This window comes from Rhinatrema bivittatum, chromosome 10, assembly GCF_901001135.1.
Source record: "Rhinatrema bivittatum chromosome 10, aRhiBiv1.1, whole genome shotgun sequence".
In the NCBI taxonomy this organism is placed as follows: Eukaryota; Metazoa; Chordata; class Amphibia; order Gymnophiona; family Rhinatrematidae; genus Rhinatrema; species Rhinatrema bivittatum.
The window spans coordinates 114,779,489-114,792,747 of NC_042624.1; the positions used below are offsets into that span (position 1 = coordinate 114,779,489).

Consider the following 13,259-nt stretch of genomic DNA (forward strand, 5'->3'; position numbering starts at 1 on the left):
TCTTTTTTTTTAATTGTGAAAAGCAAACATCTTTGTGCTGCTGTGGATTGAGATTTGTGCCATTTGCCTCATGTTTCATCAGTAAAGACTTGTTTGGACACTAACACAGTGACTCCAGTTGTTTCTTTGGCACACCCAGCACACACTGGGACAGAAATGCCCTTGGTACTCCAGGGATCAGATAAAGGACACACGGGAGCCACCATTAGCACTTGGGGGGCCCTGGGAGTCACCTCCCCCGCCACTCGACCAAAGATCCAGGCCCTGGAGGGAAGAGTCAGTGTTCAGGGAGGGTTCCTATCCCCACGAGCACAACAAATACTTTCATGGCTTCATCGGATAGCAACTTACGCCTGGGGATGGGGTTACACGTGGGCACAAAATGAGAGTAAGCTATATTTAAATTGTTGCCTACTGTTGCAGAATAAATGCGTACGCATGCATATTCAGTTCCTGTAGCAAGTGTCACTTAGAAGATGTAGAAGAAGCCAACATCATGGCTAAAGGGGGAGAGGTTTGCTGGTAAAGCCAAACTGAACCAGTGGAGGGGGTTGAGGCCAGCACTGTAACAGAATTTAAAGAGGGCAATGGTAGGAGGCACGGTTGAGGGGTTGGATAAAAGACATGGGGAGGATGAGCTGGTTTAGGTTTAGATATGAGAATTTAATTATACGCTGCGGTATCTTATGTTATTTTATTTTCATCTACCCAAAGTAGCAGAGAGGAAGGAGGCACAGCAGACCAGGCAGGTCACTTGGCTCTCATCTGTTGTCACCTGCGAGCTCTTTCTTGAACACTGTGAGACATCGTCTAATGAACTGCTGTTCGGGGGTGGGGGTGCAGGCGTAATCAGCCATTTAAAGGGTCTGATGGTCTTTTAAGCCCTTTCCTCTCACTCTGTTCTTATCTCTGCTTTTTACGCTGTTAGGCCAGGAGAAATAAATATTTGCCCTGCCAGTCTCCTGCTGTGCCTGCTCATTGCGTTTGCTTAATGACGGCATCCATTCAGGTCTCCAGCGCTGTGGGGCGATAGATTCTCTCAGGGAAAATATCTCACTGAGGAGCTGACCTGTATTACTTCAGCTTGCCTACAATGTGAGACATTGGAATTATGCCGCTGTTATAAACACACAAAACGTGCAGGAGCGATGTAGCCTCAGTCTGACCACAGTATGATGGAATTGAACTTTTGTTTGCTATTACTCGCATAGTACGAGCAACAGGAATAAGATGCCTTCATCATTTGTATGCTGGAAGGAAATACTAGGATAGAATTTAAACGTGCTTGGGGTGGACGTAGTGATAGGATGAGCTGCGAGGGAAAAGCCCTTGGTGTTGATTTAAGTACGGGAACTTGTATGCTCATATAGCCATGTCGCCCTCACTGAGGATGATTAAAATAAAAGAGTCTTGATGCTGGGGTTTCCCATCCTGGCAACATGTTGGTGGGTTCACAAGTGGTTGGACGAGCTCAGAAGGATGGATGGAGTAAACGTTTCTTACGGGGAAATAAAAATTACTTTGTGGCAATCTATCTGCCTCCTTCAAATGGGACTCAAACTCACCTTTCCAGACCTTCCTCAGAATACCCCCTTCTTTCTCAACAACCCCATGATTCACAAAGGAAATCCCACACAATAGTTTATGGTTCCATAACTGCAACTTTATTTTCTTCGAGGACAAGTAGGATGGTAGTCCTCACCCATGGTGACATCATCAGATGGAGCCCAATACAGAAAACTTTTGTCAAAGTTTCTAGATATTTGACTAGGCACACTGAGCATGCCCAGCATGCCCTATACCATGTGTCCAAACAGGGTCACTCTCAGTCTCTTTTTTTTCTGCAGAGCTGTGAGCCTCATCATTTGATTGAGCTTAAAACTTTGCTTTTTACCTTGTGGAAAACTTTTGTTTTTTGTGGTTTTTCGTGATTTTTTGTCTCTTTGATCGGTCACCAGGTTCCTCTTCCCGTAGTGTCCCCAGTCAGGGTTTTCAGCATTTCACAGTCAATTCCCCCATGGTAGCAGTATCTCAGTGCCCACCGGCCTTCGACACCTGCTGCCATCATTCAACTTTTAGCCCTTTTGATTCACCCCGTCATGGCCGCGTCTGGTTTTTGCTGATGCCCCCAGTGCCTGACGACCATGTCGATCACTGATCCTGATGAGCTTTGCATCCTCTGCCTGGGGACATTTCATGACATCCGGAATTGCTGCTTGTGCTCCCAGATGACCCTGAAGGGACGTCAGCTTTCACTCGATAAGATGGATCAGATTTTCAGATCAAGGAAGTCTGAGTCATCAGCATCAGTGGCATTGGCATCGAAGGACCTCAAAGCTGCACCGATGAACACCAAACCATCGACATTGGTGAGACCATCGGTTCCATAGAGGTCACTGGTGGATAGAGGCGCCAGAGACCAACCACTGTCAATCTCCTATGGGCCTAGGACACTGGGTTCATCATCTTTGACCTTGGCACCAGGGAAGGACCGGGTCAAGCATTGAGGAAAGCCTAAGAAAGATCAGCACTGGTCCCCATCGATGCATGGTGCCAGGCAAGGGGATGCACCAGCTTTTGCCACGATGCCCCCAAAGCGGCCCCATAGTGAGGAGCACCCATCCTTCATCGATGCCTGGGGTCGCGACGGTCTCCACCAGTCCTGGTGCCAGTCATCAGTCCCCCTCGCAGGTCCAAGAAACATCTGACCATCCCTCCTTCCTCCCAGTCAGTGTTGGCATCGGCAATGTTCGAGGAGGAGCTGGAGGGCCAAGTTTAGCTGGCGATGGAGTGGGCGCTGCAGAGCTTCAATCCTATGGCACTGATGGCACCAGAGCTGGTGCTACCCATCCTCGTACTACTTCTGGAAAAGCTCATTGTGCCTATTGGTACATTACCGACCCAGCTGGCATTGGTTCCTGGGACGGCACCAATGCCAACGAGGCACCAAGGCCTCCCCCTACTGATATGGTGGTCATTGCCAGTTCCTCTGAGGAGGAAGCTCCACCGGGGCTGGCAGATGCACCAAGGCTTATAGTCCCCCATACAGTTCCACCGGTGCCTGCACCTCTGGATGTAGGTTGAGCCCCTAGGGCCTCATCCCCTGTGGCATACAGTGGGGGGATGATCAGATGGAGTCCTCCTCTGAGGACTTGGATGGTCTCCCATCAGACCCTTCTCCTCTAGATGAGCGAAGGAAGTCTCCGCCTGAGGACTTAGTTTAGCTTTTATTTTAGGTTAGTTTATTAGCATTTCTATACCGTTACATCAGACATGCCTTCACAACAGTTTACAATTGAAATTTTTCGAAACTACAATAATTACAAAATAGTGAACAGCTAAAAAATACTACAAAAGGAAAATAAATAAATTAGCTGTTACAGTAAAAGTCAAATAAGAACTATTAAGATCATAATAAAATATATATACTTAACCTTTGTAGGGTTTGTGAGGGTGATGTGAGGGTGATGGCATAGGCCATCCTATTCCGGCTTTTGACAGAGGAGGATGCCAGGCACAAAATGCTTGAAATCCTTCAGTTCATGGAGCCTCCTAAGGAGATTGTGGCAGTCCCAGTGCATGAGATCCTTAAGGTGTTGATGCTGAGGATTTGGGAACATCCCCTCACTGTGCCTCCCATTAATAAGAAGGCCAACGGGTTTACCTCATTCAGAAAGCTACTGGATTTGATAGAGTCAGCTGTCTCACCAGTTGGTGATGGTTGAATCCACCCTCAAGAGGGCCAAGTGCTCTTGGATCATTCCTCGGGCGGCAGTATGGCTTTCCCTTGTTGACTCAGAACAACAAGGGGAAGCCATACTGCCGCCCGTGTTTGCTTTTATAACTACACCAAAGAATATCGGCATATTTGCAACCCTTGTATTGATTATGAAATGAGAAACTGAGGTACCGCTGTCATTAAGAGTCTAACCAGCCTTTCCAATAACCTTTGTTGCACAGTCTTTTTTAAGACTTGGATTTTCATCATAACACGACTCAAGTTGAGCCCCTGACGTAGCCCCATTGTAAGAGGGCGAAACTCGGCCAGAGTTGGGCATTGTTCATATACTCGTGTTACTACCCAATAAAGGATACTATTTGGACATCTGGCTGCTAATCCTGTTTTGTCGCCCTTTCCTCATCTTGTCCAGCCTGCCCTGCCTCACTCCTACCCTTTCCTTGGACTGCCTTCTCAGATCTGACCGCTGCCTGGTCTACTCTTCACCTGCTGCCTGCCACTGACCAGTGCCCAAAATTACAGAGAATGCTTGCAGAGGGCAAGAGTTCTCCACTTTACATAGAACCCCCTGAACTTTGGGTGACCCTGGACAGCAGGAAACATCCAGAAAGTGTTAGAACCTTTTAAGCAGGTTAGTGACCCTTGGTAGGGTTACATAAGTATTTTATTTTCACCAAGGTGCCAATTTTTAGCAGGATCTAGCTAATGAAGTAATCACCTAGTAACTAGATCCCATGAAGTGAAAATATCACCCCTCAGAGTGGACACATTTAGCTCCCTGAATTCACTTTCTGTATAAATTTGGCCAACCAAGAAATGGGCGGCCCGCCCAGAGATATTCCTGGGGCAGGCTCCCGACTTAGCTGGCCAGTGTTGGTTCTCAGTGCTAGCCAGCTCAGTTTGGATGGCTAAGTAAAGCCACCAAATGGGCAAGCCTGGATCTAGTTCACCATATTTTGGCTTGCTAGATTTAGAATTATTTTCAGCTGCAAAGCTTGCCAGCCAGATTTGACTGAGAATCAGGATACTTAGCCAGCCAAAGTTAGGCGCTTACTGCCTGATTCATTAAGGCTTTTCTCCCATTCTGTGTCTATGGGAAAATACCTTGCTCAGCATGGCTTGATTATCTGTGCTTTATTGCATTTATTAACCAAGGACTCCTCCAAGTTCCTGATTCTCTATAAAATGTTCTTTATTTTATGTTCCCTCTGTATCTATGAACATAGTCTATCTTATCCTAGTAATAAAAAAATACTATAAATCAAAGCAAAAAAGACCATCCCATCGTGCTAAGGATTATAGTTTTTCCTGTTTTGAAGCTTTTAAAAAAAAATGCTAATAGGATGCCATCACAGTGTAATTAACCCATAAAACCTACTGTACCTTTTATTTTTAAATAATGCAATCAATTCCAGAGATTTTAAAACAGAATGCTAATGAGGTAGGTAAGCTTATTTGTCCCGGTGGCTGCGGTGCACGTATTGGAGATAAAGCACATTCAAATGCTATTTTATTTCTTCATTGTTGCACAGGCACTCAGGCAGCCATACAGCCTGGGTCACTAAACTTTAGTACATGGGGGGGGGGAAAGGCCTTAATCAGTGAAAGAGGCAGTGTTTAATTTTGTTTTTAAAATCTAATGGCTCTTGAATGATGCTCTTTCTCCTTCACCCAGGCAAAGTTGGAAGGAAAAAGGAAGTTAGGAGAAATGGTAATTTTCAAAGAGCATGCATAGGGCTACAGTCTGCATTGAAAACTTGTGGGTGTCCCCAGTATGCATGCCAACATACATGCAACATATGTGTGTGTGTGTGTAAATATGCGTGCAGGACCGGTAACTTTAAAACAAGCATGCGGGTGCCCATACATGCACGTATGGGTATGTGAGCGGAGATATGCTGGAATTTTAAATCATGCGCGCTCTTGCGAGGCATATGATTTAAAATATTCCTGCCACGTGTAAGAGTTTGCTCCTAATTTTAAAATGTTACTCAAGCAAACCTACTTTGCATATCTTCCATAGGACTTTGTTGGCTTTAATGTGCATATGTACGTGAATTTTAAAACATGCTCATGCGAGGGACATTACTAGTTTTTTTCAATTAGTCCTCCAGTTTGCTCAGTCAATATCAAGGTCTTCCAAACCCTTCTGGTTCTTCATCCCGAATGCCTCCCCAGTTGACCCTCACCCTGTCCTGTAAGCCCTAAAACACGAGATCTATAGACTTGCTCCTCATCAGGAGTAGCAGTAAATATATGCAGCTAACAAGCCGCCACGCGCTGCTGCCTCCGGTCTTAAAATATGGAGTTATGTGCATTACTGTTGCCCCCGCCTGGAACATCCATGCAGTGGCCCCTTATTTTTGGCATGTGCACGGGTATATATATATGTAAATTGCGGCTTTTGAAATCCGTGTGGCTCACATGCGGCCTACATACGTGGGCATTTTTGCGCAAGCAACACTTTTAAAATTGACCTCATAGTTTTAAAAATTGAAAGCATGCGTGTAAATCCTGTCCTCACCCCCAACTCCACGCCTCAGAACGCCTCTCATGCAGTTGAGTTTCACACATACTTTTACATGCCCTGGCATTCAGTTGATTTTCAAAAGGCAATTTAGACACATAAAACTGTTTTTTTGTGCATGTAAATCCTTTTGGAAATCAACCTTTTAAAGTGCTTCTCTGATGATCAAATGCACCTATTTATTTTTATTTATTTATTTTATTTATTATTTTTATATACCGACATTCGATCTGAGATATCACATCGGTGTACATTCAGGTACTGTAGGTATGTCCCTATCCCCAGAGGGCTTACAATCTACCTATTGTGCTTTGTTATTTTTTATAGATTTGAAACATTTTTACATATCCTTTTTAAAAATACCTTGGGATTCCTCTGCCGCTGCATATTTGCTGTTATTGGAAAATCCCAATTTAAACCAATGGGAAAAGAAAAATAGTGAGACCAATATTCAGAAAAGCAGAGAATGGATAAGTTATCCAGCTAAAATTAGTCGGATAAGTTATCAGGGATATTCAGGAGAATAAACATCCTACTGAGTATACATGAATAAAGTTATCCGGATAATGTTTCCTATGTTAGAATGTAGGCATTTAGGTTCAAAGTTATCCGAGTATAGTTAAGTGCTAAAAAAGAAAATTTCAAAAATGTGCAGGCTTGCAAGCCTGATCCTATAGCTTCCCCCCACCAAACAAAACACTTTAAAAAAAAGGGTTGGCTGGTACCCGATTCCCCCTCCAACCTCCAGTACCGCCCTGAGACTGGCATCCCCTCTTTCCAAAATATTATTTTAGAAACCACCGAGCCTCCTCCTGACACTTATCCCAACCTCCCCACTAACCCACAACTTCTAGTGCATCCTTCCCACCCTCTGGACTACCCCTGGATCCCCTGAAATCCCAGCCAAGAGCACGGTGGTGGCTGGAAATGTATGATAATAACTTTGCTACCTGTAGGCCTGCAAACGTTTTCTTTATATACTTTTCTTTGGCACTCAACTGGCTATATCAGTTGAATTTAGCCAGTAAAGGTAAAGTTAACCCTGTTCTGTCGCACATCCAGGCTTAGCCAAATTACTTATTCAGCTTACTCTGAATATTGGAGTTGGCCAAATAAATTATTTGGCTACAGTTACTCCACCCCAGAATGCCCATAGAATGCTTCTTATTTATCTAGATAAATCTTATCCAATTAATGATTTAGCCAGATAAAATGTATCCAGTTAAATGAGCAGATATTCAAACCTTGGTGTTTATCTGGTTAACTCAAAAGTTAACTGGACAAAATACTGTAAATATCGACCTCAGTGAGGTAGATATTCAGACACTATCTGGCTGAGATAGTTAACCAGATAAACATATCTGGCTAACTTTAGATCTGCTCAATAGATTGACCATTGCCAGAAAAGTGGCAATGGTCAATCTACCAATGAATCAACAGAACCACTAGCGCATCCCTAGCGCCTCCTTTTGCCTGTTTTTACCGCCGGGCCTAATTTGAATAGTGAATCGTGCGCACAGGAGAGTGGGCGTTTGCCCGCTCTCCCGCTGACTTTACTGTATTGGCCCGTTAGGGAATAGCCACTGCTATTAATTGCATCAGTAGCATGGGATCTTCTTAGTGTTTGGGTAATTGCCAGGTTCTTATGGCCTGGATTGGCCACTGTTGGAAACAGGATGCTGGGCTTGATGGACCCTTGGTCTGACCCAGCATGGCAATTTCTTAAGTTCTTATGCCTTCTCACACACACATACATGTTCTCTCTCTCTATCTCTCTGAAACATTTACAGGCAACAGCAGCCTCCTCCTTGGACTCGCACAGCATCTCTCTCACACACATGGACACACATGTATGCTCTCTCACATACACATACACACATACTATCTTTCTCACACACATACTCTCATATTCTCTCTAACAAACATTCATACCCATGCTCTGTCTCGCACATACAAACACACACATACATACACACTTATGCTCTAACATCTTTTCCACATTTCCTCTTGCCGTTGAAGCACAGAGCAATGTTGGAGTCTCATTAACCATGTGAATGTTTATTGAATAAGGGTATTAATCACCAGGTAGTAGCAGTCATTCCCGCAAGCCACCCCCATACCTCTTCTATTCATTCCCATCCTCCTTCAAGTATCTGAACGACTGTATCATAACACCCCTGCTCCTCCTTTCCTCCAGGGTATACATATTTAGATTCTTCAGTCTCTCCTCATAAGTCATTCGATGAAGACCATCCTGTCACTGTCCCTTCGGAGATACGGTCTCCAATACAGCTGGGCTCTATGCATTAAGCCAATGATTTCCAAACCTGTCCTGGGGGACCCTGAGACAGTCAGGTTTTCAGGATATCCCCAATGAATATGCATGAGATGAATTTGCATGCAGTGGAGGGCTGTGTATGAAGATCTATCTCATACATAATCATTATGGATATTTTGAAAACCTGACTGTCTGGGGGTCCCTCGGGATAGGTTTGGAACCACTGTCCTAGGCAATTTTCCCATGGACACAAAATGGGAGAAAGCTAGTTCATAGGCCCCAGTGTACGTGGGTACCTCATGTTGGAAAATCTCCTTGGTTTATGCAGGCTGAAAAGTAGCTGTGTAACTATGCAGGTAGACACCTTGCTGAAAATCCTCCCCAAAGTTCCTACGTTGCTTACAATACTGAATGTAACATAGCACAGGGCTAATAAAATGAACTATGGAAAATATTCTTGACATCTAAGGCAGCAGCCAGCCTGTCCTTTCTGGTCAGGCTTGAACAGCTCTAGCCCAGCTCAGCCCTTTGTATTCTTTCACTTATATTACACAGGAGATTTCCCTTGTGCAACAGTATTCTGTTTCCCTCCTTAAAGCATACACTACATTTGCATTTGGAAACTAGTTGTCAATTGAACTTTTAGTCCCTGTTCAGCAAGTCCTTCTTTCTTCCCCGTCTTCTGCTCTTCTATCCCTCTTTTACTACCCTTCATATGCATACTAAGGTACTATACAATTTTATTTTTTACCTTTTCTTCCTTCTAGTCCAGTACATCCTTCAACCGAGATGCAGTGAAGGCAGGAACAGGGAGACGTTTTCTTGGGGGACTGCTGGATGACTCCTCTTACTGCTACACTCTGGAAGTTTCTTTCTATAGTTATATCATGGGAGGAGCAAACTCTGCAATCCCCTACACAGAAGAAGCTTGTATCCTTTTTAACCTAGAACATCACCTCATGTTGCAGGCGTGCCTGAAATGGATCTCAAAGGTACCGTAAACATGCCTATATAAATTGATCTGCTATAAGTAAAGTAATATTGCTTGTTCCCTCTGTCTTTGCCATGTTGATATTTATTGTAGTCCTCCAGGGGTGCTATCTGAATGAAAATATGACCAAGCTCTGTAAACATTCACAAGGAGCATTATGTATTAGTCCATTTCACATTTGGGTTCATGTTTGCATGCCTGCCAAACCAGTACCTGTAGCCTGTCACTGAACCCGCACGGCACACCTTTCTTTCTTCTTATTTTTGTCTGTCTGCTTCTCTCTCTTATCCTATCCAAGCTGTACTCTCTCCAATTGCTCTTTCTGTCTATATCTCTACTTCTCTCACTCATTCCTCTTCCCCCCCCCAACTTCTTTCTTTTCCCCATTTACCAGTTCATCAACTAATTAGACTAACTTTATTTCCTTTCATGAACGTACTGAAGGCAGTTTTCACTAAGCCGTCTAGCAGCAACATGCACGGGGACGTTGTATGCATGTAACTTTAGTGGATTTTCTGATATGTTCTGCTTGAAAATCCACCTATGGTTACATGGGTACAGTGCACCTGTGTATCTTATTCCTTCTATTTCTTCAGGTTGGATTATGAGGGGGAAAGCAGATGTGCCCATTGGAGAATCCAGTATCTGAACATGTTTTTTTCCCCCAACCTAAATTCCCACAGAATGCTCACTTTTTTTTTCTAGCATTCTGGGTACATTTTGAGTTAATTGTCTTTACCCATGTCACTCCCAGAGCTACAGCGGGAAAGCCCAACTGACACTTACACATTTCCCTCATAGGTGCACAATATACATTATATGCATAGTCCAAATTACAGAAATTTCACATCAAAATCTGGCTAAATCTCTCACTTCTCATTTTAAGGTTGGACAGCACTAAGGGCATTTCTTTGCTAAGGTTTATTATTGGTTCCCACAATATCTTTTGTACTAGATTACTTCCTTTTTGGTTTTGTTGGCTATGAACATACTCAGTCCTTTCTATGCCCTTGATATTCCAGTTGCAGCACAGGTTCGTAATGGCTATTGCATCTTCCTTTGAGTTTTGAAGCATTTTTAGATGCAGTTTGCATGAAAGGCAGTGTGTAGATTGAAAATTCATTCCTGCATAATGTGAATCCCATCCCTTCATAACCAGCACAATCGTGACTGTGCAGGTAGGGTTGCCTATGTATTTGCACTGAGGGCACTATCCAGCACTGCTTTGCTAGTCCATGCATTAAGGAACATATGTATGCAAACTTTCCTTTCTCATCGCATCTCACATGTGCTCTCGTTTTGCATTGTGTATCTTCTCGTTTCCCCGTTCCCCTGCTGAAAGTCATAATATTGCTTGAAAATTAATCTCTGTGAAAACAAAGGAAGCTCCTATAAAGCAAAAGCTTGCCAGTGTCGAGCGTGCATTCTCCTGCTCTGGTTCGCATGTGCTGCCTGCACATTCTGCTATTGAAAGGTGGACTTTATTTCGCCTTTCTCTATCCAGGCAGGATCAACCAAGCTTATGCAGATGAAGCCACATCACTTCTGCTTCATACATCATTGCCATCCTGAGCCAGAGTGCAAAAGAAAAAAAAAAGCTCTAGAAAGGAATGATTATTGTTTCTGATGATGTATGAAAGAAGTAGATTGCAGATCAGGTTTCTTAAGCTTGAATGGCCTGGTTTAGCTGCGAGTACTGCAGCAAAGACTGGTTTTGACTAGCAGGCTGGAAGCCGACGATATGGGAATCACTGGAGTATGCAGCCGTGAGGCTCCATTCTTACAAAGATGCAGGCTGTGATTGCTGTACCTGTCAGCTCCATTTCCCAATTAGGAGAGGAAATGGCGGGGCAGCTATAGAGCAAGAGGGCTTTAATTTCCAAGTGGCTGCACGAGAAGAGCAGCCCGTGATCAGCCCGTGAACACGGACGGTATTTTTACATACAGTTTTAGCCTTCTAACTACAGCACTCATCCTGATCAAAAGGAAGAGCTGTTCCTACCAGAGGACAGACACTCTGTTTAGCTGCTTGGGACAGGGTGGTTAATTAAGGTCTTCATGGAGCCTACCCAATACAAGTAATTCATTTTAAGGCAGAAACCAAGAGGAGAGATGTGCTGATTTGGACTTATTGTCCTTTGCATTGTATTATCTAGTCGTGTGAGGCATGAGGAAAAGGACATAAACCTTAACTGAGTTTTCACAATGCTGCTGGCCCTGAGATTCTCTCTGATGTTTTGTGTGCTTAGTTAAAACGAAATATAAAATCATAAAAATATAAGAGTTTGGATTCCCATTCCTGCGATTGGGAAGCTCAAGGTACAAGGATGATCGTGTCTGATTTCGGGGGAAATATTTCAAGTCCACAGAAATCGGTAACGTGATGATTTTCAAAGGGTGCCAAGCTCCTGCCCTCAGCATCTCAGTTTCAGGCCCCAAATGTCTGGCAAAATGACAGCTGAAATTAGGTGCCTAGACTAAAAGTGTGTCTAACCGAGGCTCCTAATTTTAGACCTGCAATGTTCTCTCAACCTAGCTTGATGGACTACCTGGGTAACATCAAGCTAGGTGGAGAGAACATTGCCCAAATCTCATCTTGGAGTGAGTTTCCTCACTCCGAAGGTCATCAAGTCTTCACAAGAGACCACTGTTCTGTTCGTATGTGTCACATACAATGTCAAAGTGGCCCCTAACCCCCTACACTAATACCTAAACCCCCACCTCGAGTTACTAGGTGGGCCTACCATAGGGGATGACATTGTCTGAATTTGCATTGCACCATACGATATGGTGCTATCGCATGCATTAAACATGTTTTCGCATGCGGTAAGGGCCTATTGCATGCGTCAACGGGGCTTACGCCGACAGCTTGCACTTCCAGCGCTATTACTAGAGCAACGCAGGAAGCACCCGGGATGGCTGTGTGCACCGTGATCCGGACATTCGGAATGGGGTGACCATTCAGGCACTGGGTGGCGAGGAGCCGGGGTGGGGGGGGGGGGGGGCGGGGCTGGAGTCCCTGTGCAGAAAATTGCTTTTTTTTTTTTTTCTTAACTTTGATGGGGGGGTCCTGGTCAGCTGGAGATTTTGATATTTGTGGTGGTGGGGCGGAAATTGGCCAGGATGCCTGCAGTGAAGTATTTTTTTCTCGTACAGGATCGCCACTTACCCGGATATCTTTGGAAGCAGGTCTAAAGTTACCTGTAGCTAAGTTAGCAGGATATAACTGAAATCTAGCTAAGTTGGCCAGATAACTTTAGCGTGTCTCGGAATTTCCCAGAACTTGCCATTTAGATGGATAAGTTGTGAGTTATCCATCTTAAATGGCTGAATATTCACCTCTAAGTATCTAAAGAAAAGCAATAATAAAAGATGAAAGAAAACAATACGGCATTACAGTGAAATATATAATACAATCATATATAATGAGATGGGGAATTGGTTATTTATTCCCTGATTTCTCTAGATTCCATGGATTTGCACATGGTAATTAAATTCCCCTTCAATTTTCTCTATTCTCTGGAAAATAATTCCCCATTATGGCATTTCTTTTTCCCCAAAAACATGCCATCCTGAGGGAATCAGGCTCAGAGATTTGCAAAAACCATAAGCATGAGACTGCGTATCCTCTGCATTGGCCCAAATACATTTTTTTTTTTTGTGGCATAAGAAAAAATGCCACGGGTTGAATTGTCCAGATATTTAGGTATAGGTGTGACTCGGG

General features: G+C 43.9%; 1 protein-coding gene across 2 annotated transcripts in view; it reads left to right on the forward strand.

The window, feature by feature from the left end:
* LOC115100192 (cytosolic carboxypeptidase 6-like) overlaps positions 1 to 13,259 on the forward strand; it is a 178,297-nt gene that overhangs the window by 16,259 nt on the left and 148,779 nt on the right. Inside the window, exon 2 of one of the 2 annotated variants that reach the window (XM_029618507.1) lies at positions 9,312 to 9,474. In XM_029618507.1, the coding sequence (XP_029474367.1) occupies positions 9,312 to 9,474 (163 nt within the window). Of the gene's footprint in view, positions 1 to 9,311; positions 9,537 to 13,259 lie in introns of both variants that reach the window. The other variant, XM_029618508.1, reaches the window with a different exon arrangement.